The sequence below is a fragment of the Zeugodacus cucurbitae genome, chromosome 5 (genome assembly GCF_028554725.1).
Source record: "Zeugodacus cucurbitae isolate PBARC_wt_2022May chromosome 5, idZeuCucr1.2, whole genome shotgun sequence".
NCBI classification, from domain to species: Eukaryota; Metazoa; Arthropoda; class Insecta; order Diptera; family Tephritidae; genus Zeugodacus; species Zeugodacus cucurbitae.
In genome coordinates, this window is record NC_071670.1 from 68,167,710 (window position 1) to 68,194,778 (window position 27,069).

At 37.6% G+C, this 27,069-nt stretch overlaps 10 protein-coding genes and 1 pseudogene across 18 annotated transcripts; 3 read left to right on the forward strand and 8 right to left on the reverse strand.

Moving 5' to 3' along the window:
• Positions 1–39: 39 nt before the first annotated feature.
• LOC105215353 (transcription initiation factor TFIID subunit 5) lies at positions 40–2,549 on the forward strand. The gene has a single exon (XM_011189215.3). The coding sequence runs from the start codon at positions 360–362 to the stop codon at positions 2,412–2,414; it is 2,055 nt and encodes a 684-aa protein (XP_011187517.1). The 5' UTR covers positions 40–359; the 3' UTR covers positions 2,415–2,549.
• LOC105215352 (uncharacterized) lies at positions 2,462–3,824 on the reverse strand. 2 transcript variants are annotated; one of them, XM_011189213.3, is made up of 4 exons: positions 3,668–3,824; positions 3,246–3,491; positions 3,012–3,187; positions 2,462–2,957 (listed from the first exon to the last, which is right to left on the reverse strand). In XM_011189213.3, exons 2-4 carry the CDS (start codon positions 3,486–3,488, stop codon positions 2,552–2,554), a joined length of 825 nt encoding a protein of 274 aa, XP_011187515.1. In that variant the 5' UTR covers positions 3,489–3,491; positions 3,668–3,824; the 3' UTR covers positions 2,462–2,551. The 2 variants fall into 2 exon arrangements, with proteins under 2 accessions (XP_011187515.1, XP_054086632.1); XM_054230657.1 differs by having other exon boundaries at positions 3,757–3,777.
• A 357-nt stretch (positions 3,825–4,181) lies between these two features.
• Positions 4,182–7,308, reverse strand: LOC105215351 (protein piwi). Its single transcript, XM_011189212.3, has one exon. The coding sequence runs from the start codon at positions 7,160–7,162 to the stop codon at positions 4,520–4,522; it is 2,643 nt and encodes an 880-aa protein (XP_011187514.1). The 5' UTR covers positions 7,163–7,308; the 3' UTR covers positions 4,182–4,519.
• Positions 7,309–7,451: 143 nt separating this feature from the next.
• Positions 7,452–8,926, reverse strand: LOC105215366 (luciferin sulfotransferase-like; annotated as a pseudogene).
• A 137-nt stretch (positions 8,927–9,063) lies between these two features.
• Positions 9,064–10,550, reverse strand: LOC105215350 (luciferin sulfotransferase-like). The gene is made up of 5 exons (XM_011189209.3): positions 10,375–10,550; positions 10,082–10,316; positions 9,812–10,016; positions 9,626–9,752; positions 9,064–9,567 (listed from the first exon to the last, which is right to left on the reverse strand). Exons 1-5 carry the CDS (start codon positions 10,472–10,474, stop codon positions 9,191–9,193), a joined length of 1,044 nt encoding a protein of 347 aa, XP_011187511.2. The 5' UTR covers positions 10,475–10,550; the 3' UTR covers positions 9,064–9,190.
• Positions 10,551–10,702: 152 nt separating this feature from the next.
• LOC105215349 (probable tyrosyl-DNA phosphodiesterase) lies at positions 10,703–14,786 on the reverse strand. 5 transcript variants are annotated; one of them, XR_008471185.1, is made up of 10 exons: positions 14,612–14,786; positions 13,951–14,168; positions 13,625–13,898; positions 13,455–13,557; positions 12,991–13,380; positions 12,332–12,923; positions 12,131–12,269; positions 11,471–11,738; positions 11,064–11,400; positions 10,703–11,001 (listed from the first exon to the last, which is right to left on the reverse strand). XR_008471185.1 is itself a non-coding variant. In XM_011189208.3 (7 exons), exons 1-7 carry the CDS (start codon positions 14,697–14,699, stop codon positions 12,141–12,143), a joined length of 1,791 nt encoding a protein of 596 aa, XP_011187510.1. In that variant the 5' UTR covers positions 14,700–14,786; the 3' UTR covers positions 11,967–12,140. The 5 variants fall into 5 exon arrangements, 3 of the variants coding, with proteins under 3 accessions (XP_011187510.1, XP_011187509.1, XP_028898156.1); XR_008471184.1 differs by having other exon boundaries at positions 11,471–11,741; XM_011189208.3 differs by lacking the exons at positions 10,703–11,001; positions 11,064–11,400; positions 11,471–11,738 and having other exon boundaries at positions 11,967–12,269; positions 13,625–13,895.
• Positions 14,787–15,072: 286 nt separating this feature from the next.
• LOC105215347 (vesicle-associated membrane protein 7) lies at positions 15,073–17,636 on the forward strand. 3 transcript variants are annotated; one of them, XM_011189206.3, is made up of 5 exons: positions 15,073–15,232; positions 15,617–15,990; positions 16,053–16,281; positions 16,380–16,447; positions 16,527–17,636. In XM_011189206.3, exons 2-5 carry the CDS (start codon positions 15,787–15,789, stop codon positions 16,686–16,688), a joined length of 663 nt encoding a protein of 220 aa, XP_011187508.1. In that variant the 5' UTR covers positions 15,073–15,232; positions 15,617–15,786; the 3' UTR covers positions 16,689–17,636. The 3 variants fall into 3 exon arrangements, with proteins under 3 accessions (XP_011187508.1, XP_054086635.1, XP_054086634.1); XM_054230660.1 differs by having other exon boundaries at positions 15,087–15,232; positions 15,628–15,990; XM_054230659.1 differs by lacking the exon at positions 15,073–15,232 and adding an exon at positions 15,331–15,447.
• On the reverse strand, positions 17,107–18,805 carry LOC105215346 (mitochondrial amidoxime-reducing component 1-like). Its single transcript, XM_011189205.3, has 4 exons — positions 18,624–18,805; positions 17,932–18,551; positions 17,445–17,731; positions 17,107–17,380 (listed from the first exon to the last, which is right to left on the reverse strand). Exons 1-4 carry the CDS (start codon positions 18,628–18,630, stop codon positions 17,269–17,271), a joined length of 1,026 nt encoding a protein of 341 aa, XP_011187507.1. The 5' UTR covers positions 18,631–18,805; the 3' UTR covers positions 17,107–17,268.
• A 122-nt stretch (positions 18,806–18,927) lies between these two features.
• On the forward strand, positions 18,928–21,348 carry LOC105215355 (mitochondrial amidoxime reducing component 2-like). 2 transcript variants are annotated; one of them, XM_011189218.3, is made up of 4 exons: positions 18,928–19,794; positions 19,876–20,587; positions 20,654–20,952; positions 21,016–21,348. In XM_011189218.3, exons 2-4 carry the CDS (start codon positions 20,024–20,026, stop codon positions 21,131–21,133), a joined length of 981 nt encoding a protein of 326 aa, XP_011187520.2. In that variant the 5' UTR covers positions 18,928–19,794; positions 19,876–20,023; the 3' UTR covers positions 21,134–21,348. The 2 variants fall into 2 exon arrangements, with proteins under 2 accessions (XP_011187520.2, XP_011187519.2); XM_011189217.3 differs by having other exon boundaries at positions 18,928–20,587.
• On the reverse strand, positions 21,263–22,743 carry LOC105215354 (mitochondrial amidoxime-reducing component 1-like). Its single transcript, XM_011189216.3, has 4 exons — positions 22,540–22,743; positions 21,869–22,473; positions 21,517–21,803; positions 21,263–21,454 (listed from the first exon to the last, which is right to left on the reverse strand). Exons 1-4 carry the CDS (start codon positions 22,544–22,546, stop codon positions 21,346–21,348), a joined length of 1,008 nt encoding a protein of 335 aa, XP_011187518.1. The 5' UTR covers positions 22,547–22,743; the 3' UTR covers positions 21,263–21,345.
• A 2,462-nt stretch (positions 22,744–25,205) lies between these two features.
• On the reverse strand, positions 25,206–26,842 carry LOC105215357 (mitochondrial amidoxime-reducing component 1-like). Its single transcript, XM_054230654.1, has 3 exons — positions 26,591–26,842; positions 25,613–26,531; positions 25,206–25,521 (listed from the first exon to the last, which is right to left on the reverse strand). The coding sequence occupies exons 1-3, from the start codon at positions 26,595–26,597 to the stop codon at positions 25,413–25,415; spliced, it is 1,035 nt and encodes a 344-aa protein (XP_054086629.1). The 5' UTR covers positions 26,598–26,842; the 3' UTR covers positions 25,206–25,412.
• Between the last annotated feature and the right edge of the window lie 227 nt (positions 26,843–27,069).

Below are 27,069 nucleotides of genomic sequence, written 5' to 3' on the forward strand. Positions count from 1 at the left end.
TGGAATGTATTACAATAAAATGCTACAAAGCGAATGAAATGAAAAGTTTACAATTTCTTTATAAAAGTCGTGCTTTTCAAATTCACATTAATTATACCAAATATGTAAATAATATTTTTTGCTGGAAATCTCTGACGTTGGCAGCCCCGTAGGATTCGTCGGTAAGTAGGTTCGTCGACAACACCAACGCACTAGTTAAAGCAGTGATATGAAAGCTGTCAAACACTATCAAAGTATTTAGTTGAGTTCACTCTGCGTCAGGAGTAAAAAATTTACATTAATTCCGCCAAAAACAATAAAATAAGTGTTTTCATATCAAAGCGTGAAAATTATTTGTTATTATAACAGACTGCATAAAAATGAGCAGCAATAGTGGCAACATTACGAATGGTGGTGTTGCCCCACCTCAGGAGAAACGTGATCTACTCGCTCTTCTGAAGTTAATAAAGAAATACAATCTTAAGCAAACCGAGGAGCTCCTATGTCGTGAGGCTAATATCACAAACAAGGAACTTGAGGAGGTGAATGATATTGAAATAAATACACTATTAACATCAGCTCTAGGTGACGGACAAGATCACCAAAATGGGTTGGCGGCTAGTGGTACCGGTGGTTCGGGTAATGATCCGGAAATATACGAAACGGCATATGCTGATCTGCGTAACTTTGTTGAAGAGTCCCTTGATATATATAAACATGAGTTATCCATGGTATTGTATCCTATAGTGGTTCAAATATATTTTAAACTAATACAAGGTGGATTCACGGAGCCCGCTAAAAAATTTGTCGAAAAATATGGACCGGACTTAGATCATTACTACCGTGAAGATTTACAAAATCTACTAATGATAACAAAAAGGTCTGATTTGGAAAATAACGACTTTGTGTCTGCTATGGAGCAAGACAAATTCGTTATACGCATGTCGCGCGATTCTCATTCCTTGTTCAAACGACATATACAAGATCGTAAACAAGAGGTGATAGCAGATATAGTTGCCAAATATTTGCATTTCGACACGTATGAGGGAACTGCTCGCAGTAAAGCTCAATGCGATGTAAGTTCTGGGTCACTGATTGGTGAGGCAAAACGTCAGGATAATAAAATTCGGGTTTACTATGGTCTCTTAAAAGAAGTGGATTATCAAACGTTAACTACTCCTGCACCTGCATTGGTGGAGGAGGAGGACGACAATGATCCAGATGCACCAGATAAGCCAAAGAAGAAAAAACCTAAGAAAGATCCGCTTTTTTCAAAAAAGTCCAAATCGGATCCTAATGCACCTGCCAGCGATCGTATACCGCTTCCCGAAATGAAAGATGCTGACAAAATGGAAAAGGTAAAAGCTTTAAGAGAATCTTCTAAACGTGTACCATTGAATAAGGATTCATTACCGTCAGTATGTTTCTATACAATACTGAACTCACATAACACCGTCACTTGCGCTGAAGTTTCGGAAGACTCCACAATGATGGCAGTTGGTTTTACGGACTCCAGCATTAAAGTATGGTCACTTACGCCAGCGAAATTGCGTGAAATGAAAAGTGCCGAATTGCTCAAAGACATCGACAAAGATGCCGAGGACATTAACACACGCATGATGGATGATCGTACAGGAGAATCGTCACGCACGTTCTATGGACACAGCGGACCTGTTTACCGTTGTGCTTTTGCACCAGAAAAGAATCTTTTGCTTTCCTGCTCCGAAGATACCACCTTACGATTATGGTCGTTTCACACGTGGACGTGTATAGTGGTATACAAAGGTCATCTATTTCCCGTATGGGATGTACGCTTTTCTCCTCATGGTTATTATTTCGCTTCATGTTCATATGATAAAACTGCACGCCTTTGGACGACGGACTCAAATCAACCACTACGAATATTTTGTGGTCATTTGTCTGACGTTGATTGTGTTCAATTTCATCCGAATTCCAATTACATTGCCAGCGGGTCAAGCGACCGAACAGTGAGATTGTGGGACGTATTGAACGGACAGTTGGTGCGTCAAATGTGCGGCCACAAAGGACCGATTTATTCGCTGGCATTCTCTACATGTGGTAGATATTTAGCTTCTGGCTCATCAGATCACACCGTACTTATATGGGATCTCTCACATGGACAACTTGTTACATCGTTGCTGCGACATACTGGTTCTATACACACCATGTCCTTCAGTCGAGATGGCAACATTCTCGCTGTCGGCGGACTTGATTGTATACTGACTTTGTGGGATTTCTCAAAACTCACAGAAGAATATTTAGCACAAAGCGGCGGATCTTCACACAATCCCGATCTTAATGATAGTGAAACATATTTACTGCGTTCTTATCCTACAAAATCCACACCTTTTCTGGCATTGCATTTCACACGTCGCAATTTGCTACTGGCAGTGGGAATGTTCAAGCCGTCCTAAGACCAGCAGTGAAATGCTATTTTAGTGCAAATAAAAGTAGTTTAAGGTATTCAAAATATTATGTAAATGTAATTAATATATTAAGTATTCTTTTCAACGTGTAATAAACTGAAACTAATTTTTTTTTAAAACAAATTCTAATTCGTGTATTCCATTTGTACGCATTCTTCAGCCGCAACATGTGTAGGCGAAGAACCATCCATCATATGATCGTTGGACTCACTGTCTAATGAGGGTTCATTGCTGAACATTTCTGTGGGCACAGTGGCTGGTGCACGATCTTGTACTAGCTCCATGACATGTTGTCGAGATTGTAGATGACGTTCCACTTCTGCCGCTGACATTTGCATTTGTTGTGCTTGCTCTAAATCAGCGATTGGCTGATGTTGTGGTTGGTTAACGGCGTTAACTGTTGGCGGTATGTTAGGTGTTTGAGGATTTTCACCCGGTTGAACTGGCGGCACTTTCTTTTTGCGTCCGCGTGTGGAACCAGTACTAGCACCACCGCCAGGATTGGCTGATGTGTTCTGTTCAAGTTTACGCCTAAAAAACAATAACTTTGTTAGTTACAGATTTTGTTTATTATTTTAAACATACTTTTTAGCTTCCTTGGTTGCTTCATCTTCTGACGACTCAGTCTCATCACTTTCCGATGACGTGTTCTCGGGTTTCTCATACTGTACTAAACGGTCTAACAAAAATGCACGATCGCGTGACACTTTCAGTAGCCGCCGTTGATTAGAACGCAAAGCATCTTGAAAAAATTCATTTTCCTACAACATATAAACATTCAATTTGTGTCATCTTTCATGTATGTGTCGATATACTAACATAAATTAGGAATTTAAGTTTGCGCTTAAGATACCGATACTGCGATTTATAATCCACGGCGTTGGCTGTGCCGGAACTATTTCCTCCACCATTGCCACTGCCAATACCTATACCGGACTGTGTCTGCTGCTGTTCGCGACTGTCATCATCTGAACCAGAATCGTCATCCACATTGGGATCGTTTTCGTCGGTTTGAGCAGCTTGCTGATTTGCCATAGAGCGGCAGTACCAACCCGAAAGCATATCCTTTAGAAACGAAAAACCCAGTTTATGTTACATGAGAATCAAAAAAAACAATTCGCCGTCTATACATGCACATAACCTAAGCAAACAAACGTTTTGTTCACACTTCAGTTAACCAAATGCATAAATTTAACATAATTTTGTTTTTAGAATACTATTAGCTTAATTATTTTACTTGCCAATAGACTTTTCGAGTTTTGTGAGAATTGAAATATAGAAATAAATGTAAAAATAATAGTGTACACTAAATGAAAATACAAAACTATACAGATGGAATGTTTTTGTTGACACTTGCAATTGCACTACCTTATCGACTGTAATGTCTTCGCCTAATATCTAGTTCGCATTTTATAACCAAGCCGACTCGTTCGAATATAGCCGGTTAACTGAAAACCGATTACCTTTTACGTCAGGGATCATGAGCGTCGAGAAATTGCAGAAAAATTGATATTGTCGCGCTCATGGTGAACCTAGGATGGCTATTGCTCCTTATTATTAAATTGCATACACATCACTTTTAAAAGATGCTTTGAACACATAGACGACTGCGCCACACGTCGTAGCAACGTCGTTGTTTTTGCTACAAATGTCGCTTTGAAGCCAGCGTCTTGGACATTTTGAAGACGGCAGCGACGTAGCAAACAGCAATTAAATTAAAGTTCTTGACGGCCGATTATATAAAACGATATCAAATTAAAGTTTTATAGAAAATTGTATGTTTATTTCATTTACATGTCAGGGTAACAAAAAAAAAAATTGGAGAATTTATTAATCTCATAAGCATATCAAGCTTGTATAAAATCAATTCATATTTTTATATATTTCGTTAATTCATTTGGATTTATATCCATTAATTTGTCCATTCGACACACATATAGTGGTATCTGCATTTAAATTCTACATATCTAGTCAATATAAAAAAACAAAAGCCTTCAAGGAATTTCTTTAAATCGTCCAAAAAACTTACTTATATAAAAAGGACAAAAATAATTGAATATGAAATGAAACTTAATTCTTCAACAACAAATCTCTTACAAATAGTATAGCTTTTTCTCAAGTGCATTCTGAGGAGGCTGGTATAGGCTAGTAGCCACTAAAGTTGCAAGTTTTTTGGCATATTGGCATACAGCTGGAACGCGTGTTGTACCTGACCAATTGTAGTACAAATGTGTCATCTTATATGTCAAAAGCTGCATTTGATCTGGTGTAAGTTTTATATTGCTGTATACAATATTATAGCTGGTTGGTGACACTGTACCCTGACGCACTGACTGTGATACAAGGAAGAAGTCATAGCGTTCAGGCAATGTTACTATATCGTCCACTACAGTTCCTGGTGGGGGATTGCGATTACGCGCAAAGAGTCTTGTGTTAATTGATTTTGATACCACAACATAGGCAAACATTGGTGGTTTCTCCGAACCAACACGCTTATACTCTTGCTCGAGTTTCTCCACAACATCTTTAACCTCATGCTCATAAACTTGACGAAGTGAACCTTCTCCCACGCCATCTCTGTAAAATAGTATGCGTGTTGGTAATTTACCATCATGTTCTTTGCGGTATTGCCGTAATGCTTTAGTCATCATTGGCCAAAGACTGTTTGCCAAAACATCATGGGAACTGCATTCTGCAACCGTGCTGTAGAAAGTGGCATTCGTTTTCATGTCCATAGACGCTACCAAGGCTCCGAAAGCTTTTGAACGATCTCGCGTACTTTTAGCCACGTCATAGCCGATTGTCATTAAACCCGACAGTGGAAGGTCTATCATCCATGGTGTATAACCCAACTTACAATTGATTTGTATAGCCACTTTTGTGGCAATGCTCATTAGGCCACGTTGATTATTGGCCGATTTTTGAGTTATTACCTGAGTAGGAATGGCACGCTCCAAACATCCTTTCTTTTTAATTGAGGCATAACGCTCAGCGTTGTTATTTGGTACTAAACAAAGAATGAGTTGGGGATCTTGACGACTGCAGTCTTCCATTGCTTGAATGTAAGAATGGTTCCTGTCGTCATATAGCATAACTTCTCGTGGTCTACTGATTCTCATCTGCATACCACCGGCCGCTCGTATTAAGGATTCAACGAAATTCCTTAATTCTCTGGAATTCCGGTTTGTAGCTATAACCGACCAACGATCTAGACCGCGCGATGGAGTCGTAAACAAACCATTATCTCGGAAAAGACGTGTCCAATCGGCTTGTTCTCCGGCCGATTGTTTTTTGTGTTCGCTAAATACGATGCGTTGTGGTTCCAGTACACGACCGTTAAACTCAACCAAATGACGATCTAATGCCATATTCCAGTCGTTTAGTACTTGTACACTGGCCGCTGTCTGTTGTAACCTTTGATTAAATATTCGTAAGCGATCCATACGTCGATCAGGATTCATACGTGTGTGATCCGCCATTGCTCTCATAAGTTGAAAATTGCTACGCATGGTATCGGTGAGACCAGTAGGCCTACACAGTTCAGGAATCAATATGATTATGTCACTGCTACCTCCTCGCATTGCTCTATCTTTAGCCTTTGAAATGAGTAGTGGTTGTTTTGGATCGCGTATGCGAATATGATATTTTTGGTAATAATAATCAATGAATGATACTTCTTTCTCTTTGCACTTAAATGTTTTTGTTGGATTTTTGCTGAAATCAACATCGTTAATTCGATAAGTTTTATTATTATAATCAGTGAGAACTGTAAGCCCCAATACGTTACGACGAAATTCCTCTTCGAAATCCTTAGCCGTTTCTGTACACCGCTTCAAAATATCATAAACAGTTTCAGTTCGCATAACTTTGTGAGCGATTTCCGCACAAAGTAATATGTCTCTCTCATGTTGGCGAATGGATGTCTGATAACCAGGCCATAGTTGCAAACGGTACTCTCGCAAGTCAATTTTTGCCATCGCATCATAAAAATTTCTGCCGACTAACTGCAATTTGAGACCTTCCATAGAACGGCGCAAAATTAAATTTAAAATCTGCAGAGACTGCCACTCTGTCATAGAAATTACACCAACATATTTTATAACAATAGTGTAGCTGTCACCGAACTTGGATTTAGCCTGAATTACAGTTTTGTCTTCCTGTAATTTGCAAGATGTAAATAGCTTAGTACCATCATACAAATAACCACCTAGAAGTTCACGATGTTCTGAAAGCATTCCACCTCGTACACGACGCATTTCAATCTGCGGTGAAAAATCAACGTGATATTGAAATATGCGCCATGTTGGTTTTGTCAACAAACGATAATAATTGGTTTGCAAAGTAATTGGGGTACCTCCACTACCCATCTTTGTTTGTATATCAGAGGGCCGAGTGTGGACAATTTCATAGCGCTCCCGCTTCAATGCGTTATCACCAACATCAGTGGCATCTCCTCCACCACCTGCTGCGGCAGCTGACGTTGTTGGCTGTTCATGTTGTTCCTTGCGTGAATTTCCATTACGAGATGAACTAGAACTTCTATCTGGAGAAACAGGCTCCTTTTTATATACTTTAGACGGACGGGGCTCATCCGATGGTTCGCGCTCTCTACGCCTTCGATGAGAATCGCCGCCTCCTCCAGAACTGCTTGTTAAAGCTTCTTGCGGTGAATGTGATCTTGCGTATCGCTGTTCCCGCGAAGGACGACGACGACCACGACTTTGATCTTCAGACATTTTTCTTATCACTAACACACAAAACGTGTTATTTATTTAAAATTATACACTTAAATGATGCGAAGCCTAGTTTCGTTAACGCAATTAAATGTGGACTTTGTGTATTGCAAGTGGACAGACGATGCTTCTTGCAGTCCGCAAGCTACAAAACAAACGAGTAGTTGAAATTCGAGTTGCCATATCATAAAGTATTTCTTATCAGCAATTATACATAGATGCACTCGTTGTACTCGCTATAACTGACAGTTAAAAAATGCAATTATAGAAATCTTACATATTTTAAATTTAGTATATTTAAACAACTGTTAAGTTTTATGTGCAATTCTCTAAATGTATGTAAATTTTTTAAATTTAATAGTTGAGTTTCTTTATTTAAAATACCTTCAATAAATACATACATATTATGACTAATAAAATGTTTTGACCATACTTCTATCAACCCATTGGTCTACACAATTCTTTAATATACTATCACACATTAATTCCACCTGCTTTCCACTCCCACCTCTGCGTACAAAGTCAGCTTCTCCTTTTGAAAAAATACCTATGTATATCTGCCATTTCACTTCCGTTTACCGCTGGATTCTCTCGGAAATTTTTAATATCCAGATGTTGTATTAAATTTTTCAAATCCTCCTCCTTAACTGTACGCTTTAGAAATGCAGCTAATTTGAATATGACACCACTCAAATCGGAAACCATGTCTTCATAGTTGAGTATGAGTACATTCGGTAGATGTTGGTGTTCAAACGCTTCTTTTATGTGACTGTTGTATGGAAACCAGGGGTCTAAATGTTAAAATATGTATTTTGTAAAGACTTCAAATAATTTTATTTATCAAAATCTTACTCAATCATCGCGAAAAAATAATTCCAATATCGTTTGAAATCGCCGTTATAGCCGAGCGTGCGGTATAAACGATTCAAATGATAATAGGAAACAGCCACATCTTCAGGATTTCGCACGACATATATAACCTATAGCGTATAATTGTTATATTTTAATTTATATATTCATTTATCAGAGACGTTTCTTGTTTATTATTTATAATTTTTTGAAATAAATTTTTGAATACCTTGCACTTATTCTGCATAACACTAGGAGGCAGCAAGGAAAAAGGTAAATGTGTTTTGATAAAACGTTTCTTATTACAAGGCCATCCTTTCTCATCCAGGATTTTGTAGATTGGCGCAGAAATATTTTTCAGGATCCACTTGTACAAATCCCGTGCACTCACCTAAAATTACACAGAAAAATCTGCTCAAAGAACACTCCTGCTTTTCACTGCAGATATTTTAAATAACCTTTGAAATATTGTAGAAGTTCATCATTTAGTTTAGGCTCCACATCTACAATCGCATCTGGAAAGGTAAGTGTCTTCGAATAATCGCTCATGTTTACATCCAACATCCAGATTGAGTCTTCGCATCTGACTTATTCGAGGTTTAATGCAATAATATTCATAAAAGACTCCACACAATGCAGCAAATCTCAATAAATGATGATATGCACATACATTTGAATGTATGTATGTACCTATTCCTATTTTTTTAATGTTCGATCCATATTTTTGTTTTTGGCTTATATATTGCAGGATTTTCAACAAACAAACTTTTTTTTATTAATACTTATTTTGTATTTAAAATATTCATATGAATGTTAACACATGCAAGGGCCTTTATCGAATTTCAAGTTTTGAATTTTTGAAAGCGAGTATTAACACCAGCGTTAATAACGAATTCATGGCTTTGTTCAAAACAAAATGTTCAAAGGAACATATACAACTTTTTTCTAAATTACACTTGAAAAATAAACAATAAGTGGAGAGCTATAAATTTCTTTTTTTGTGGAAGTTATTAGTCGAATTTATAGATCCACTAAGTAAGAAAAGATAATATTAATTCAAGTTTTTATATATTATATTGATCAAATAATGTAATTTTATTTCAATGCGGTAACGGCACTTTTCATTTTTGTCACATTTTATAACAATTTGTAGCAGGTTCAGATTACAACAAAGGTTTTTGTTTACTTAAGCATTTTTGTCACATTTTCATGAATCCACTGGTCTACATAATTCTTTAAAGCAGTGTCGTTGATTAACTCTTCACGCCCTCCATTGCCACCTTTTCTCACGAAGCCAGCTTCACCTTTTAGTAATACACCGACCTCTGCCATTTCACTTCCGTTTACCGCTGGATTTTCGCGGAAATTTTTAATGTCCAAATGTTGTATTAAAGTTTTCAAATCCTCTGCGCCAATTGAACGATTTAAAAATGCAGCTATTTTTAATATGACACCACTTAAATCGGAAACCAGGTCTTCATAGTTGAGTATAAGTACATTCGAAAGATGACGATGTTCAAATGCTTCCTTTATATGACTGTAGTATGGAAGCCAGGGGTCTAAAATTGTATATGTATTGTCGGTACATAAAATATTTTTGTCGAATTCAAATCTTACTCAATCCCCGTGAAAAGTAATTCCAATAACGCTGGAAGTCACCAATGTAGCCCTGCGTTCGGTACAAACGATTCAGGTGATAATAGGAAACAGCCACATCGTTGGGAGCACGCAATACATATATTAGCTGCGTGCAATTGTTACATGAAAATATATACGAAATCTGTCTGTTTTATTTTTGAATACCTTGCAATTATTCTGCATAACACTAGGAGGCAGCAAGGAGAATGGAAAATGTGTTTTTATAAATCGTCTTTTATTACACGGCCATTCAGCTAGACTATTGTATCCGGGTCTGGAAAAATTTTCAATGAATTCCTGCTTTTTACTGTCCCCAGCATTTTCAGCTAAAAACTCAGCCTTCACTTCCGGATGTACGAACAATGAAAACCTATGCAAAAGAGAGTACTATTTGTAACATATACATGTTTGTGTGTGTATAACGGTAAAAATTACTCAAAAAATGGAAAGCGTTCTGTGAGTGGCTCTCGTTTGGCTGTATCAAAATCCAAATGATTTGCAAGTAACCAGACTAATTCCTGTGTCCAAGTGGTCCCGGAACGTGGAACTGTTGCCACCCAAATATCATCCGGCCGTGAAGAGAAATTGTAAAAATTCTCCGCTTCGAATTTGTATTTGTGAGGAAAGAAATATTTTTCAGGACCCACCTGCACAAATCCAGTGCGCTCACCTAACAAAACACGAATTTCACTTAATATCCGGAAGTAAATAACAAACACATTGAATACCCTTGAAATATTGTAGCAGCTCAGTGTTTAGCTGAGGATCAACGTTTACGATCTCGAACGGAAAAGTGTGTACATTTTTTGTTTGTCTTAACAGATCCATTGCAAGTGTTAAACTAAAAACTATTTTGAATAATTTAATTGAAGTTACTTTAGTTTGGGACGTTTTCAGAGAAAGTTTGCTGAACGTGCATACGAGTATTTAAAAGATCGCAAATTATAAACAAGTTTTTTAGTTAGTTGTAACTAATTTATTATTGTTGTTATCTATGTAAATGATGTTACGATTATTATAGCAACTGGTTTATGTGTAAAGAGAACAACTACATTAAATTAATGTGGTGTGAATTAAGGTAAACAAAGCTCCAATACTGTGAATTTGAATGTGTGAAGAAGTGTTTATTCACTGCCTTTGTTTGTATAATTAATATGTGCGAGTATATGTTTTTAACTATAAAAGTGAACGCAAATTAGATTTGTAAATTATAATTATGTTGATTTGAGATACTATAAAGGAATAACAGCTGTATATACGAATGTATCACTAACGCAAATAGTCAATCAAAATGGTTTATCGTCCGGTGAATGCGGTCTTAAGGGCACATCATAAGATAATGTCTCCTCACCGGTCTGAAAGAAGACAACTAATCGATATTACGGCATACATGTTTATAGGGCAGGAGCATACATACCACGAATCTCGGCCAGAAGACCACACTAGCTTCAAAGTTTAAAATTCTCAAACACGAAGCCATATTAACGTTTTTGTTGAAAGCTCCCCATGCTGCTTTCGATAAATTTGCGGAAGTCAACATAAACCAATATATGGACTGGTGCACCGTGAACACACAGCCAGGACTGTTTATAGTTGGTATTTGCGCCGTATAGTAGACATCCACCGCCTAGCAAACCATCATGACTGTTTTAGACATTGGCGAAGCTGGAGTATATAATTTTGAAAGGCTGAAAATGTGTAAGCCCTTGTTGTCCGGAATGATTCAATCTCACTCAGACTCTCATCAAGGATTTCTGTGTTGAGAATATGAAAAAAGTTACATAAAATAATTATAGAATCTTACTAGAGCACTTTGAATACTACCTAGTAATGTTATTGTTAACGTTTCATGAAGTGTGAGTTTCGAATCGATAATAGCTGTAAGAAAAAAAAGCGCGCTCTAACTTTTCGGCGGCATGTTCTTATTCCAGTATTACCGGTATATAATCTTTAACGTTTCTTGTTATTTTGACTTTTTTAGAAAGATTGGAATTATCCATAGAAGAGGAGTTGGCGTTTGAAGTCTTTTATAACACGGCACGTTCATATTGAAACTGAAAGTCTCGGCCGACTTACTTCGTTTTACTGGTTCCTGCTAAAATACACAATATTATTTCATATAAATATAGAGAGTATAATAGTTACTTTAGTTTTCGACGTTTTCAGAGAACAAATAATTCAACCAATAAACAAGTCTTGTTTTAGTTGTAACTCATTATTATGGTTGTTATCTATGTAATGATGTTAGCAACTGGTTTTATGTGTTAAGAGAACAACTATATTAAACTAATATAGCGTGAAGAAAGAAACAAATCTCCAATACTGTGAATTTGAATATGCGAAGAAGCGTTTTATCACTGCCTTTATTTGTATATTTAATATGTACGAGTATATGTTTTTAATTATAAAAATGAACGTAAATCAGATGTGTAAATTGTAATTGAGTTGATTTCAGTTTCGAGAACAAATAACAGCTGTACATACGAATGTATCACTAACGCAAATAGTCCATCAAAAATGGTTTATCGTCCGGTGCATACGGTGTTAAGGGCACATCATACGGTAACGGAAATGGTGGTATGCCATCGCGCACATGTCCTAAAGGAAACGTCTCCTCACCGGTCTGAAAGAAGAAAACTCATCGCTATTACGGCATACATATTTATAGAGCAGGAGCATACATACCACGAATCTCGGCAAGAAGAGCACACCGGCTTCAAAGTTCAAAATTCTTAAGCACGATGCGATATTAACGTTTTTGTTGAAAGCTCCCCATGCTGCTTTCGACAAATTTGCCGAGGTCAACATAAACCAATAGATGGACTGGTCCTCCAATTTCATGCGTGTATAAGTTTTAATGTGCGGCATAGCTTGCGAACGAAAACGCTCTTTCGAACTCCATTGGAATAGGTGACCACGCAGCCAAGACTGTTTATCGTTGGTATTTGCACCATATGGTAGACATCCACCACCTAGCAAACCATCATGACTGTTGTTGACATTGGCGAAGCTGGGGTATATCATTTTGAAAGGTGGAAAATGTGTAAGTCCTTGTTGTCCGGAATGTTTGCGCAGACTATTGAGGAAATCATGCTGTACCCAGGTTTGTATGTTTGGACCAAGTGAACCAATGCTGGAGCTTTGACAAATTACGGGCACTCTCGCATCGACAGTGGTGCAATGCTTTTTGAGCAAATCAGCGACACGGGGATGTCCCCAAGGGAATCCACGTGGACCCTCGCGAAAACCGCCGGGAGTGGAACCGATGAAGAAAACACTAAAAATTAAATTGTAATTATTAAAAAAATATACAAAAAAATTACAGGTACAAAATGCGGACTTACTTTATGGAACTGAAATCCGTTTTGCGTATTCGTGCTATCCAAGGCTGTAACTTTGCTAATTTATATTCTACTAAATACAACATAAAATCCTGTCGAAAGTTTGTAGGACTCTCTCCGGCCGTGGTGTCTACATCGGCTGGTAACGCAGGCAATTTTGGACTTATCCAAATGCCTTGTGTACGATTGTGCCAATCGTCTTCATATAGATTTGCCGTTGAAATTACTACACGCATACTACCATCAGTATAGCCCAGAAGCATTACTTTAGCATGCGATGTAGCGAAATTTGTAGGCATGTTCACTTTAATTGCTGTGACTTCAGGATGTGTTTTAGAAATATTTGCTAAATCCGGTGTTTCGTCACCATAGAGAACAAGTAACGGAGTGCCCCTATAAAAAAGTTATAAAAAGTCAATGAATATTTTTTTTATCATAAATATGGGAAGAAAAAATAGTTTATTTACATTATACCAGCGAAATAGTAATGTCCTAGTAACCAGCCTATATCCACCATAAAATTTATTTGCACCGTTGATTCAATCTCACCCAGGCTCTCATCAAGAATTTCTGAAATGTATATACAGAAAAAGTTACATATATATTTAGAATATTATTTTTACACTTTGAATTCTACCTAGTAATGTTATTGTTAATGGCTCATGATGAGTGAGTTTCGAATCGGTAATAGCTGTTAGAAAAAAATTATAAGGTGCAGCGCGCTCTAGCTTTTCAGCGGCATGTCCTTTCTCCAGAACTACTGGTATATAATCTTTGACATTTCTTGTTATTTTGGCCTTTTTAGAAAGTTTGGAATTATCCATAGAAGAGGAGTTGGCGTTTGAAGTCGATGGCACGTTCATATTGGAACTGAAAGTCTCGGGCGACTTACTTCGTTTCACTGGTTCCTGCTAAAATACGCAATATTATTTCATATAAATTAGAGAGTATAATATGTCTCACTTTTATTGGTCCACCATCCAATCGTTTTTCACTGCGGTTGTTATCAACTTTACTTGCTTTTGACGTCGTTGTATTTCCTGTGCTACTACCTGCTTTTGGAAACAGCTTTTCGAGCAGTTTCAACTGGGTTTCTATTAATTCTGCAGTCATAAAAAGTTCATCAGGTATTACATATTTATTGGTTTTGGAGTCCAAGCCTTTAGCGTATATCTGGTCCACTATATAATGCATTTAAATTTAGTAAATTATTGAATTTGTGGGAACGATTTTAGTTACTGTGGCGCCAAGATTTGAGGCCATTTTTATGTTAATTAGCCCAAAATAAACACTTTTTAAGAAATAAAATAAACTGTTATCTCATACCGTTTACGAGATATCGAGCGTTGAAGTTATGTGTTAATTCGCGCACGTATGTATTGATGCATTTGTAATATGATTGATTGACAAGTTCTTTTGCGTATAATTACTTTCTGCATTGGCGGCCTTCGGCGGCGCTTCAAAAAATTAACCCTGGTCGAGCCTAGTCCGGGGGTTATCAAAGAGGTGTAAATTAAAAGTTCTTTCTTTCTCTAAAAAGTGTTTATTTACATAAAAATGGTATTAAATCTTGGCGCCCCAGTATCTAAAATCTCCCCAATTTTTGTCATGAAAAACTACATACAATGCGGATGGGAAAACTCTCCAAAATGTATAGGATTCTTCCTGTAACACTGCTCGCCATAAGGACATTTTTTTAAATTTGTAGCCATTAATAATAACAATTTTAAACAGATAATATTCGCAAATAATTGACGCAAAAAAGTTTACAACAAACAACAAACAAATTAAAACTAATAGAGATGCCAACAGCTCAAAAAGAAACTATGCTCTTCAAGGATTTGAGTCATTGTACAATATATAATAATAATACAAACAATTAATTTTTAAATAAATTATAGTACGTAAGACTTGAATTTTATCAATATCAATTATTTATCATAATATTTTTAACTAACATCTTGTTCGAACTAATTGTTTTTAAAACACAATTCAGACTTTGGCGAAAAACTAAAGCCGAATTCGCCTGGGTAAAAATACTGAAATTATTTCATAACAATATGAATCACTCTGTGTCCTAGTTTTTAATACTAGCCGTAATTTTAACAACAACAGAGAACTCTGCAACAACGCAAATTTATTTTGACAGAGCTTAAATGCAGTTGCATTTTATATTTTCCACGAATTTAAGATAATGAGAATTTTCGACCTTTGTCTGCATTGTTAAAATTGTGAAAATAACAATGTGAGTAAATTTAATTGTGGTTTTTGTGCAAAGTGATAATTATAAATACTTTCCTGAAATATTAGCTACTACTACGCCTAGAAGTACTTTGTGTAATTATCAATCAAAGCGAATTATGAAATTACTTCATGGATTTGAAAAATCGAGAACATAATTTTATAGTCGGTTTACATACAAAAATAGTAGATCTGTCTGCTGATATGTAGCCCCAAGCAGTATGTAAATATATATTTTTATACAGGGCTTCTTTGTGGTTGCCGCTAAACTCCATATCACCTGCGATAGTCAATTAAATAAGTTTTGTAGGGGGGATACCCGTCAGTTGTTGCATTTTATTACGATGTGTCATTATATTTCTGTTTCTTATTTCTACTCTTATCTTAGCAAATTGCAAGAATCAAAACAAAAAAGGAAAAACGAAAAAAATTGATTATTCATCGAAAATATCTGCAACACATCTAAATAGGCGATCTGAAAGTGGAATTGTACGAAGAGCTAAGCTTGCGTTGAAGCTGGAAACTTTGTCGCTTTAGCAGTATTGACATCCAAACAAAATGCCTATTCTATACAGCGTAATATCCCGGGGCAGCACAGTGCTTGCTAAATATGCGGAGTGTGTGGGAAACTTTGCCGAGGTCACCGAACAGATAATCTCTAAAATCGCAATGGAGAATCACAAATTGACCTATTCGCATGGCGAATATTTAATACATTATATATGTGAAAATCGCATTATCTATATGTGCATTACAGACAACGTAAGTACAACGCATTTACTACAAAATACGAGTATATAATAAAAGTCTAATCTCTTTTATAGGAATTTGATCGTACACGGGCCTTTTTATTCTTGGCTGACATTAAGCAGAAGTTTATACATACTTATGGATTACAAGTGGCGACAGCTATTGCATATGCAATGAATACGGAGTTTTCGAAAGTGCTGGCGGAACAAATGACACATTTCAGTCAATCGCGAGAAGTGGATATGATTTCGCGAGTGCATGGGCAAATTGACGAGTTGAAAGATATCATGGTGAAAAATATAGGTGAGTTAAAGTCAATAAAAACAACAAAAGTTTTGCATACATAAAATGCAAAATTTAATAATTTGTAATCAAATATGTTTTATGTTTCGTTATTATAGACAGTCTACGCGATCGAGGTGAAAGATTGGAATTACTTGTGAACAAAACGGAAAATCTTAGCAATAATGTGTGTAACCACTATATTGAATTTGAAGAAATTGCTTATGTATTAATTATTATTATTTTTTTTTTTATTTTAATTTTAGTCTGTTGCATTCCGCAAAGCTTCTCGCAATTTGGCACGGCAAATGTTCTGGAAAAAGGTTCGCCTCTATGTCGTGGTGGTGTTAATTATAATATTTATAATCTATGTGATTATAAGTATGTTCTGCGGTGGTCTGGCATGGCAGAGTTGTGTTGCCAACTAAAAGTGCTTCATTAAAGTTTTCCATGCAAATTTATGCTAAATACACCAATACGTATTTACATTTTCAATATCACATATGTATTTATAGTCAACTAAAATCTTGGTTTTTACGTCATATTATTTTTTTTTCATCTTTATTTATGTATATGCATGCAAATATGTATTTAAAATTTCGAAGAATAATAACCTTTTTATATGTACGTTGTCTGGAGCAACGCGCAGATCGTTGTACGAGACGGGTCATTGATAAAGTACAGCGTATGAAAATAATCAATATTTCTTGATTTAAAATGCACACAAAATAAGAGAATATATATATTTTTTGTACATACACATGTAAAAGAGTATGTATGTGCTAATAAAAAAAGTTAAATATTAAATAAAGCAAAGCTAAAAATTTAAATATAAAATTATGAAAATAATCGCTGGAATTCGATATTTTATTAAATATATATTTACATACACTGTAAAAGCAAAACAAATTATAATGCCAAATTAAATTGTTTAACGAGTTATATAAGATATATATATATATATATTAAATATGTGTATGAAAGACAATATGCAAGATAAATATCAGCTCATTTTTGTACGCCAACGTAAATAACATCACCACGTTTTATTTTCCCTGCCTGACGTAGGCCTAAATGTATGCCCAACACGGGACTTGGATTATCCCCAACGCAGCGATAACTGAAATTAAGAGAATTACTTATATTTACTAAATAAGTGAAAAATATTTGAGAATGCAATTTACGTTTTTAGTGTCTTCAAAGGATTATTCTCTGCATCGCGCTCACCAGTCTCCGGATTTATATTGGGTAAAATGCAGCGACGGCATGGCGCCACCTTACGAAACACCGCTTCACTACCGACTTTAATCCAGTCGTAAGCGTCTTCCACATATGGCTCGCTATTATCCATTTTTAAGTAGAAATCTCCACGAAACTGTATTGGTTTCACCGGACGTGGTAGGCGCTTATTGAGATCATCAATAGATGATAAATTCATCAACATATAACTGGTGGCATCAGCGAAGGCACCCTGAAAATAATAAACTCTGTCATTTACAATGCATGATAACAAATTGGCACAGTGTACGTAGTAACATAGGGCTTTGCGCTCTTTAAGTGATAAGATAATTTTCAGTTTATAGCGAAAAACAACAATAACATTTACAACAATATTGCAAATATAAGTAAATATGTATGCAGTGAGTGAACAACAGATAACCATTTTCCTACCGTATCGGATTTCTTGAAGTGCGGCTCATTAGCCATATCCTTATCGATTGGCTTCAGCGGTTTCGAATATGGATGGTACACAAGTTTCAGCCCACTCTCCTCGCCAATTATAAATTGTGAAAACCATTTATCATATTTTTCACCGCACAACATCGCATCCACTTTGGCACCAAACACGGCTGTATGTATATCACGGCCCGGCGCTTCATCGATCAGTTTCTTAAAATCCAATTCCAAAGTGTCCATGCCAGGTGCATTGATTTCCAGTTTTGTGGGTGTGACCAATTTGGTACTAATTAACACCATTTTTGGATAGCCACGTGCCGTTATCATTACATCGTCTTTGTCGACCAGCATCAGTGCACGATCGCGACAACTTTCGTATCGTAGGCCGAGCACTTCGCAATCTAGTTCAGTGCCCTCGGGTACTTTAAGTCCACCACAAGATTTAATCGGGAAGAACTCGAGCATTTCCAATGTGCCCACGCGTTGCCATTGCTCCGGTATGGCATCCTCTTTCCAATATTTGTAGTACAAATAGGAGGCGCCGGACACCGCCGTCACTCCAACCCCAATGCCGATGCTCAACAGCAGCTTAGAGGAGACGCCAGTAGTTGGATCTGTGTAGAGAAAATGTAGAATAAGCAGGCAATGTGTGCAAATTCGGATGAAATTAATATTTATTTATTTACTGGACATTTTGCGCAGTTGTTGTTGGTACTTTTATGGCACTCGTCTCGTTCGTTAATATAATAATTAAGTGCACTTGTTTATCATTTGGTGGAAACTTTTGCAATGTCGATTTGTTGCCGTTATGTGCCAGATGTACCTACTTGTTGACTTTATGCGATTATTTGTGTAGAGCAACTGAGAAGTCTCATATTCAGTGCGCAGCTTTCATAGCTTCTCCATTTCATTCGCCCAAGACAGTGTTGGTGTAATATTCTCTCTGCGTTATTAAAACATGTGTGCGTATGTGTGTGTTATTCATTTGTTTCGTTTTTGTACACTTTAAAAGTGCAAGTAAAAACGAATCTAAAAGGGGTTGTGGGAGCCTCAAAGCCCCTTTTAGTAAAATGTTTGTTGGAAATAACAAAAATTAAAATAATTTTCGTGGATTGTTTGCGATTTGATACTCTTTGGCCGTATATAAACTCGGTTCTCCATTTCGATTATGTAGATCCGACTATCGGGGAAACGGATACATATATCTCTTTCTATTTTATTGTGATCAACAGCGCTCTCACTGATTTGAAGTGATGCTACTGCCTACTTATTCCGTTGAAAAAGAGAGCATCAACAGAAATATTATAAATGGGTACTGTTTTCTTGATTAATATTGTTGATCTGTGGTAGTAAGCAAACAAACTAAAAAGGCTAGTGTTTGCCGAGTACAATGCAATGCGTATTTTTTTCGTAACGGTACATTTAGTACATACTCGTTTTCTCAAAGGCATAACATCGTTTTGCTCGTGCGTGGTTCGTATTATCTTTCGTGTATTATCCGCTATCTTAACTTATCGGTCATACAGATCCACCGGACACAAAGATTAATGCGGATGTTTTGAAGTTAACCATACCGGAAAGTACCACGTACGACTTAGAAATCAAACTAGGAACATTTCTAAAGATGTCGCACGAATGACCCTCGCTACAAAAAGTGAAAAAATAAATAATCTCTAAGCATTTAAAGACATGAAAAATAGACCGTACTTTATCTCTGAAGGGTTAAGGGTTCATTGCCCTGTATGTAAAGTGAACATTCCCTCCAAAAATGGTATAAAAGGCAATTAACCCTTACAAAGTAACGTGTTCTTCTGGAACTTGAGGGGAGCCAAAAGTACCTTTGAAGGGTTAAGTGAAGTGAGAGACTCTTATCAAATACTTAATAAATAGAACAATTGTTTGTTATTTATACTTTGTGTTTTCTTTTTTTGTACTCAGTTCGCGTTGCGTTGAAGTGGCGACTACGTGATTCGGGCGGGCTGATCGTAAGTCATATATAAACTGATACGAAACGATCTCATTCACATATACATTTGTAAATACTCGTAAATGAGTATATAAATTGAAAATCGGCTTAGTAGTAGAAATGCGGTCACTGAAAGTTATCGCTTGGCTTGGCCTTAGCATTGGTGCTGCTGTGGGTGGTATTACAATTTGGTTGGCGTACCGCAAGCAAAACGGCAGACGTCCCCAGTTACCCAGTGCCGATAGATGGCAACATTTGGGTACACTAAAAATTATCAATTTTTACCCAGTCAAAGGTGGTGCGCCCATACGGCTAGAAGAAGTGGAATGCACGGAATTGGGTTTGCACTCGAACGGCCTCTGGGAACGTTGCTTGGTGGCATACGATGAATGCGGTGCCGTTGTATTTGCCGGCTCCTATCCACGCATGCTGAGCGTACGTCCTGTCGTTGTTGGCGAAAAGGTCTTGCGTTTGGAAGCACCGTATATGCCACCGATAATTGTGGATCTGAATGAGTTACTGAGCGAACCATATCAAATTGTAGAAAAACGCAAGAAGAGGAATGTCAAGCGGTTGGTGGAATGTCGAGCCGATCACAATGAGTGGCTCTCACGCGCAGTGCTACAGCGTGAGCATGGCTTGCGTTTGTATGTGAAATTAAAACCATATCCGGGGGAAAAGCTGGTGAGCGTGTGTTTTTGTACGGAAATAACAATTTTACTTTTAACTATTTTCTCGAAACACTTGCAGGATATTTCACCAGTTATGGTAATGCATGAACGTTCCGTGCACGATTTGAATGTGCGCTTGAGCGGCAAAGTGAAACCGGTGGACTGTCAACAGTTCCGTGGCAATCTCGTAGTCGATAGCGATGTGCATATACCACCATACAATGAAGATAACTGGCAGTGGCTGCGTTTCGGCGAAGATATTGAGCACGCGGTAGTCATGCGCTACAACTCGGATTGTTTGCGCTGTATTTTGGTCAATGTAAATGTGGAGAATTATACGAGAAACGCCGATTTCGAGCCACTAAGAATGCTAAAGAAGTAAGTAACTGTCTACAGAAATATGAAGCTTTTCTAAATAAGGCTTATCTCGATTTGTTTTAGATATCGACTGCGCCAAAACCCAAAAGAACCGTCCATGGGTGTTTACTTAGATGTATACAATTGTGGAACCCTAAAGCTTGGCGATAACATTTATGTTAATTACAAAAATATGAGCTAACAATTATATAATGTTAGGTTGGATAATAATGACTTGGCATTTTTTTATAGCAGAAAATCTATTTTTGGACGGAGAGTAAGAAAAAGCTCTTAAAAAGCTCTGTTAAAGTCTATATGAAAAAGCGAGATATAAGTCTATACAAATTGATATTTATTTACAATCCTCCGTATATAAAATCTTTCAAAATATTACATAAACATAAGTAAAACACCTCACTTATCCTCTACATACACAATGGCATCCTTTTTGATGCTTCCCGCAGAGCGCAGGCCCAAATGTATGCCAATGGCTGGAGTTGCATAGCCTTTGAACAAGCGATACCTTGAAATACAAAAACATAATAACAAAAGAGTCCCAACTATGTCTATACACCCGAAACTCACTTCTTAAGCGTATTGAGCGGTTCGCCATCGGGATCACGTGCTGCTGTATTCACATTTATATTTGGGAATATACAACGTGTACATGGCGCTACCACACGGAATATGACCTCATCGCCGATCTTCACCCACTGCCAATGATCCTCAGCATACGGTTCGTCAGTGTCCATTTTCAGTTGGAAACTACCGCGGAACTGCAATGGTTCCATTGGTCGTGGTATGCGTGTGTTAAGCTCATCAATCGATGCTAAATTCATCAGCATATAACTGGTGGCATCGTTGAAGGTGCCCTTGTGAATACAAGTGGATTATTATAATTTTATTTTAAAAGTTAAATTTGTGGTTTGCTACTTACACGATCATCTTTCAAAATGTATGGCTGTCGTACCATGCGTGAATTGATGGCCTTCACGGGCTTCTCCAACGGATAGTGCACTAGACGCATGCCACTCTCCTTGTCGAGCAGAAATTTGGACAGCCACTTGTCATATTTTTCACCGACGAAACGCACTTGCATCGCTGTGCTCCACACCATCGTTTTGATTTGCTCACCTTCGGCTTTTAAGGCGCCCAAATCCAACTCGATCGTCTCCATGCCAGGTGCACTTAATTCCAGCCGCTGCGGTGCCACCAACTTTGTGCCAATCAATACCATGCGTGGATAGACGCGCGCAGTGACCATCGCATTCGAGTCATTTAAGATCATTAGAGTACGATCGCGACAGTCTTGATATTTCAATCCCAATATATCGCAATCAAACTCCGTGTCGTCTGCTAACTTCAGTGGTGCGCAGGATTTTATTGGAAATAAGTTGATTTGTTCCAGAGTGCCAACACGACGCCATTTCTCGGGCACTGCGTTGCGTTTCTTCCATTGCAGGTAGTACCAGTAGCCCAGCCCGGTGGCGAGTGTGGTGACCCCAATACCAATGACTACTTTAGTAGATACACTTGATGTGCCTGTGTGTGTACCAGTATGTTTGTTATGAATTACGCTTTAACTGTGTGAAATGGAGAAACACTTACTTGACATTGTGATGTGATTGCTTATATTGCAGTTTTGATAAGATTTACTCTTACTTAATTTCCTTATTTATCACCTAGACGAATTAGACACTGCAGCGTTTGCGAACAGACTCAAAAACAAACTGTGGCCCATCGAGTTTTTGTCTTAATGAAAAACGAAATTGCGAAAGAGCAGTTTTCAGTCATTAACAGATGCGACTGGAAGGCAAGAGCTTTGTAAATGAAAAAATTGGCAAATTGGGGCGATGGGCAGCAAAGCGGGTGGTTTGTTGTTTGTATGACCGCTGCAGCTGTCTCTCCGTTTGTGTTCTGTTTATGAAGAGAGAGCGGTGCTTATGCTGAATCATTATTGATGAATACCGGTCTGATAAGTTTTTAAAAAGTGTAAAATGGAAGAAGAGAATGTGTTGAGAGAAACGAGAGAAACACGCATTTTGAAAACAACTCGGTAAATTATAGAGAGAGAGAGAGAGGCACCTCAAATAAAAATATTTATGTGTGGAAATGAGTGATCAATTAATATTTTAGCCATGTCTTAGTATTCAAACGTTTTTGAGTAAATTATGGAAATGTTGGTGACTTTACTTCACTGTTGTCAGAGAAGTTCTTTACATTTTTTAGCAAAGGTGTAAGGGAATTAGCCAAAGCAATAGCTGGGTGTTTTGCGGTAGCTGAGCTGTAATGGTCGGAGGTATCCGGTTCTACTACGCACAATCTGCAATCCTTTAATATATATATACCCTCGCAACAAAAGTTGCTAAGAGAGTATAATAGTTTTGTTCACATAACGGTTGTTTGTAAGTCCTAGAACTAAACGAGTTAGATATAAGGTTTTAAATACCAAAGTGATCGGGGTGACGAGTAAAGTTCAAATCCGAATGTCTGTCTGTCGGTCCGTCCGTCCGGGCTAGCTGTAACTTGAGTAAAAATTGAGATATCTTAATGAAAATGAAGGAACACGTGTTTCCTTGGCACCATAAAAAAGTTAAGTGCGAAGATGGGCGGAATCGGACCACTGCCACGCCCACAAAATGGCAATAACCGAAAACACATAAATAGCTTTAACTAAACCATAAATTAAGCTATGAAAGTGAAATTTGGTACAAAGGATTGTTCAAGGAAGGGGCATATTTGAATGTAATTTTTTGGGAAAGTGGGCCCCAAATAGGGTTTTTGTATATATCTCGCAAACCAATAAAGAACTTTCTGCAGTCGTTTCATTTACCCACTTCTTAATACAGTCAAAAAATGAAATAAATCGGATAATATCCACGTCTACCTCCCATACAAAGGTTAGGTTGAAAATTACTAAAAGTGAGTTAACTCACTAACAAAAAACGTCAGAAACACTAAATTTTACAGAAGAAATAGCAGAAAGAAGCTGCACTCAGATTTATTTTTAAAATGGAAAACGGGCGTGGCATCGACCACTTATGGGTCCAAAACCATATCTCAGGAAGTATTCGACAGATTTCAATGAAATTCGGTATATAATATTTTTCGACACCCTGATGACACGTGTGGAAAAAAATGTAACTCAATCCTGAATTCCATCTGATTCCTTCACTTTATAAGATATACATGAGGAACCAATGAAGATAGCGAAATATAATAAAAGTTTACACAAATACTGTATATGATCCGTGGCATCACTTGTGAAATAATTGTCGAAATCGGAGTATAAATTTACAATGCCCCGGATATCGAATATGAAGAACTCAGTGCCTTATGGTAATTTTTCAACGAAAATATAGCTTATAGCTTATAAATCGGGTAATATATGAAATATCTTAGCCAAATTAAATGAGCATATAATCTTAGATATAATGTATGTTGGCGATGAAAATGAGTTTAATCGGTTCAGGAATTATCTCAGCCTGTATACTATATATGATTTTCGTTTTTCTATTGGACTTTATACCGAATATGTGGATCAAATTGTGCGTTATATTAAATAAATAAATTGTGAGAGTATAAAATGTTCGGTTACATCCCAACTTAGCCCTTCCTTACTTGTTTTTAATGCTTTGCGAGATCTAGGAAACAATTTTTTTGGTTCTCACTGTTTTGTACAACCTCGTGAATTATCGTATATAAAAGTAAAAACCTCTGCAGATTTGTGGTAGGTTCTGGTTTTGTCGATTCTTACATTTAAGTGTGGAGGTACATTTCACAAATGTCTGTCTTTAACAGTCTAAGTGTGTTTCTTCTGGTGGGGAAAACCCATTGAACCTATCATAACATATGTATATTAGGGTGGCCCTTAGTTGTATGGAGGATAAAAAAAGTTTCTGGATCTGGGGATAGTGTGGCTTTGAAATATGGAAGTCTGAGACATAAAAATGGCAAAAATTCTTAATTTTTCAGGATTTCAAGTTCCTTGCGCAACCTCTAAATCTTTTTTGATTGACCTAAAACTTTGTATATACTAGTTTTTTGGCTCTTCTTATATTTCTAGGGGGTGTGATCGAGAATCGGAATACTTTGGAAAAAAGGGCCACCCTAATGTATATACATACATATATCCTTATGTATGCTTTATGAATCATACGAGTGCCTAGACGGACTGGCAGACATCAAAATCAAAATCACTTTTATCACATCATTTTGACAAGTTCAGCGGCAAATTCTATATCTCTTCCGAACAACAATATAACCCAAGAGAGTGAATACTTCATTTTTATTTAAGCCATTCTAACAACTAAGAATAAAAAAAGTTTTTGTTCTACATATTTGATAAACAATCACTTGCACAAGCTTTTGATTAAAATTAATCAGTCCTTGTCTATTAGTGACATATACTTATGCTGCTGATAAGTTTTGCAGGAAACCCACTGAATGGTCACGTACTCATTTGCATGTATATACTCTGACTATTCGTCTTCAATGTAGATGACGTCTCCAGCTTTCACCACACCAATCTGTCGTAAACCCATTTGGATGCCCAGAGACGGACCAGTTTGATGAGGCCACAACCGATACCTGTACGCAAGCAAACATTTTTATCAGACACACACATACATACTTCGAAACGCAGCAAATCTAATCTGCAGCGCGCAATCTGTGTACTCACTTGTTCAGCGTTTTCAGCGGTTCGCCATCTGGGTCACGTTCGCCGGTGAAGATATTTGTCGTGGGAAAAATGCAGCGCGTACACGGAGCGAGCACGCGGAAGATGGTCTTCTCACCAACTTTCACCCACTTCCAATTATCCTCGGCATACGCCACTTCCTCGTCCATTCGCAGCTGAAAGCTGCCGCGGAATTGCAACGGATGCGCCGGATGTGGTATGCGTGTGTTCAAGTCTTTCACCGAGGCCAAATTGATGAGCATATAACTGGTGGCGTTGTTGAAAGTGCCCGTATCATCACAGGTCACCAGCGGTTGATGTATCATGCGCATGTTGATGGCACGCACCGGCTTGCGGTACGGATAATATGCCAGACGCATGCCACTTTCCTGTCCGAGCAGGAATTGCGAGAACCATTTGTCGTAGCGCTCACCGCAGAGTAAACCCTTGATTTTGGCGCCAAAAATCGAGGTGTACACACCGCGGCCCTGTGATTGCTCCAGCAAATGCGAATAGTCCAATTCGAGATCTTCCATATCGGGTGCGGTGAAGAGTACACGCGTTGGTGATAACATTTTGGTATGCACCAAAACCAATTTGGGATATTGTCGACCGGAGATCATTTGGTTTTGATCACCCACCAGCATTAGTGAGCGATCGTGCGCGGCATTGAAACGCAATCCCAGCAGATCGCAGGTGACTTCATCTTCCGGATTTAATTCGAGCGGCGCCGCGGATTTCAATGGATAGATATTCATGCGTTCCACCACGCCTATGCGTCGCCATTTGCTGGGTGGACTATTCAGCCGCCAAGTGCTATATATCCAATAGACCGCTGCAGCGAAGATCACGAAGAAGGCCGCATTGACGCTGTAAATTATGGCGGTCGTGGTGGTTATGGTGCACAGGAAGAGCAATTGGTCTGTTGACGAAAGAAAAATATTACAAAATTTGGTTTTATAAGATTTTCAACGCACTCACTTGTCATGTTGTTGCTTTGTGTTAACTAATCTTATATGCTAACACTTATTTCTGTTTTTAGCCACAACTGTTTCAACTATTTGCTTAACAAACAATAATAACAACGAAGTTGTTGATAACTTTAGTAAATAATCTTATTTTGCTGCTCTCAGTAGGTCTAAAGCGTAGCAGGCGTAAAGCCGGTATGCGTAAAATTTCGGGGAAACGCCATTTATAACACTTTTGGGACAGCGCGTTATCGAAAATCTAGATTTCGTCGTTATTGTTTTGTCTGTGGCCAGTGTCAGAGTTCTAACTGGCTTGCTATTGAGCGAAAGGTGGAAGGGTGAAATCGAGAAACCGGTGGTCTTATCAGGCACATTTAACTGTTGGACGTCTTTCGCTCTAAGTAAATACGGTACTATATAAACGAATTTGTTAATTTCGAACTTCTTGTTGACAAGTTGATAACAGTTGTGGTAAAACTTTTGTGCTAGATA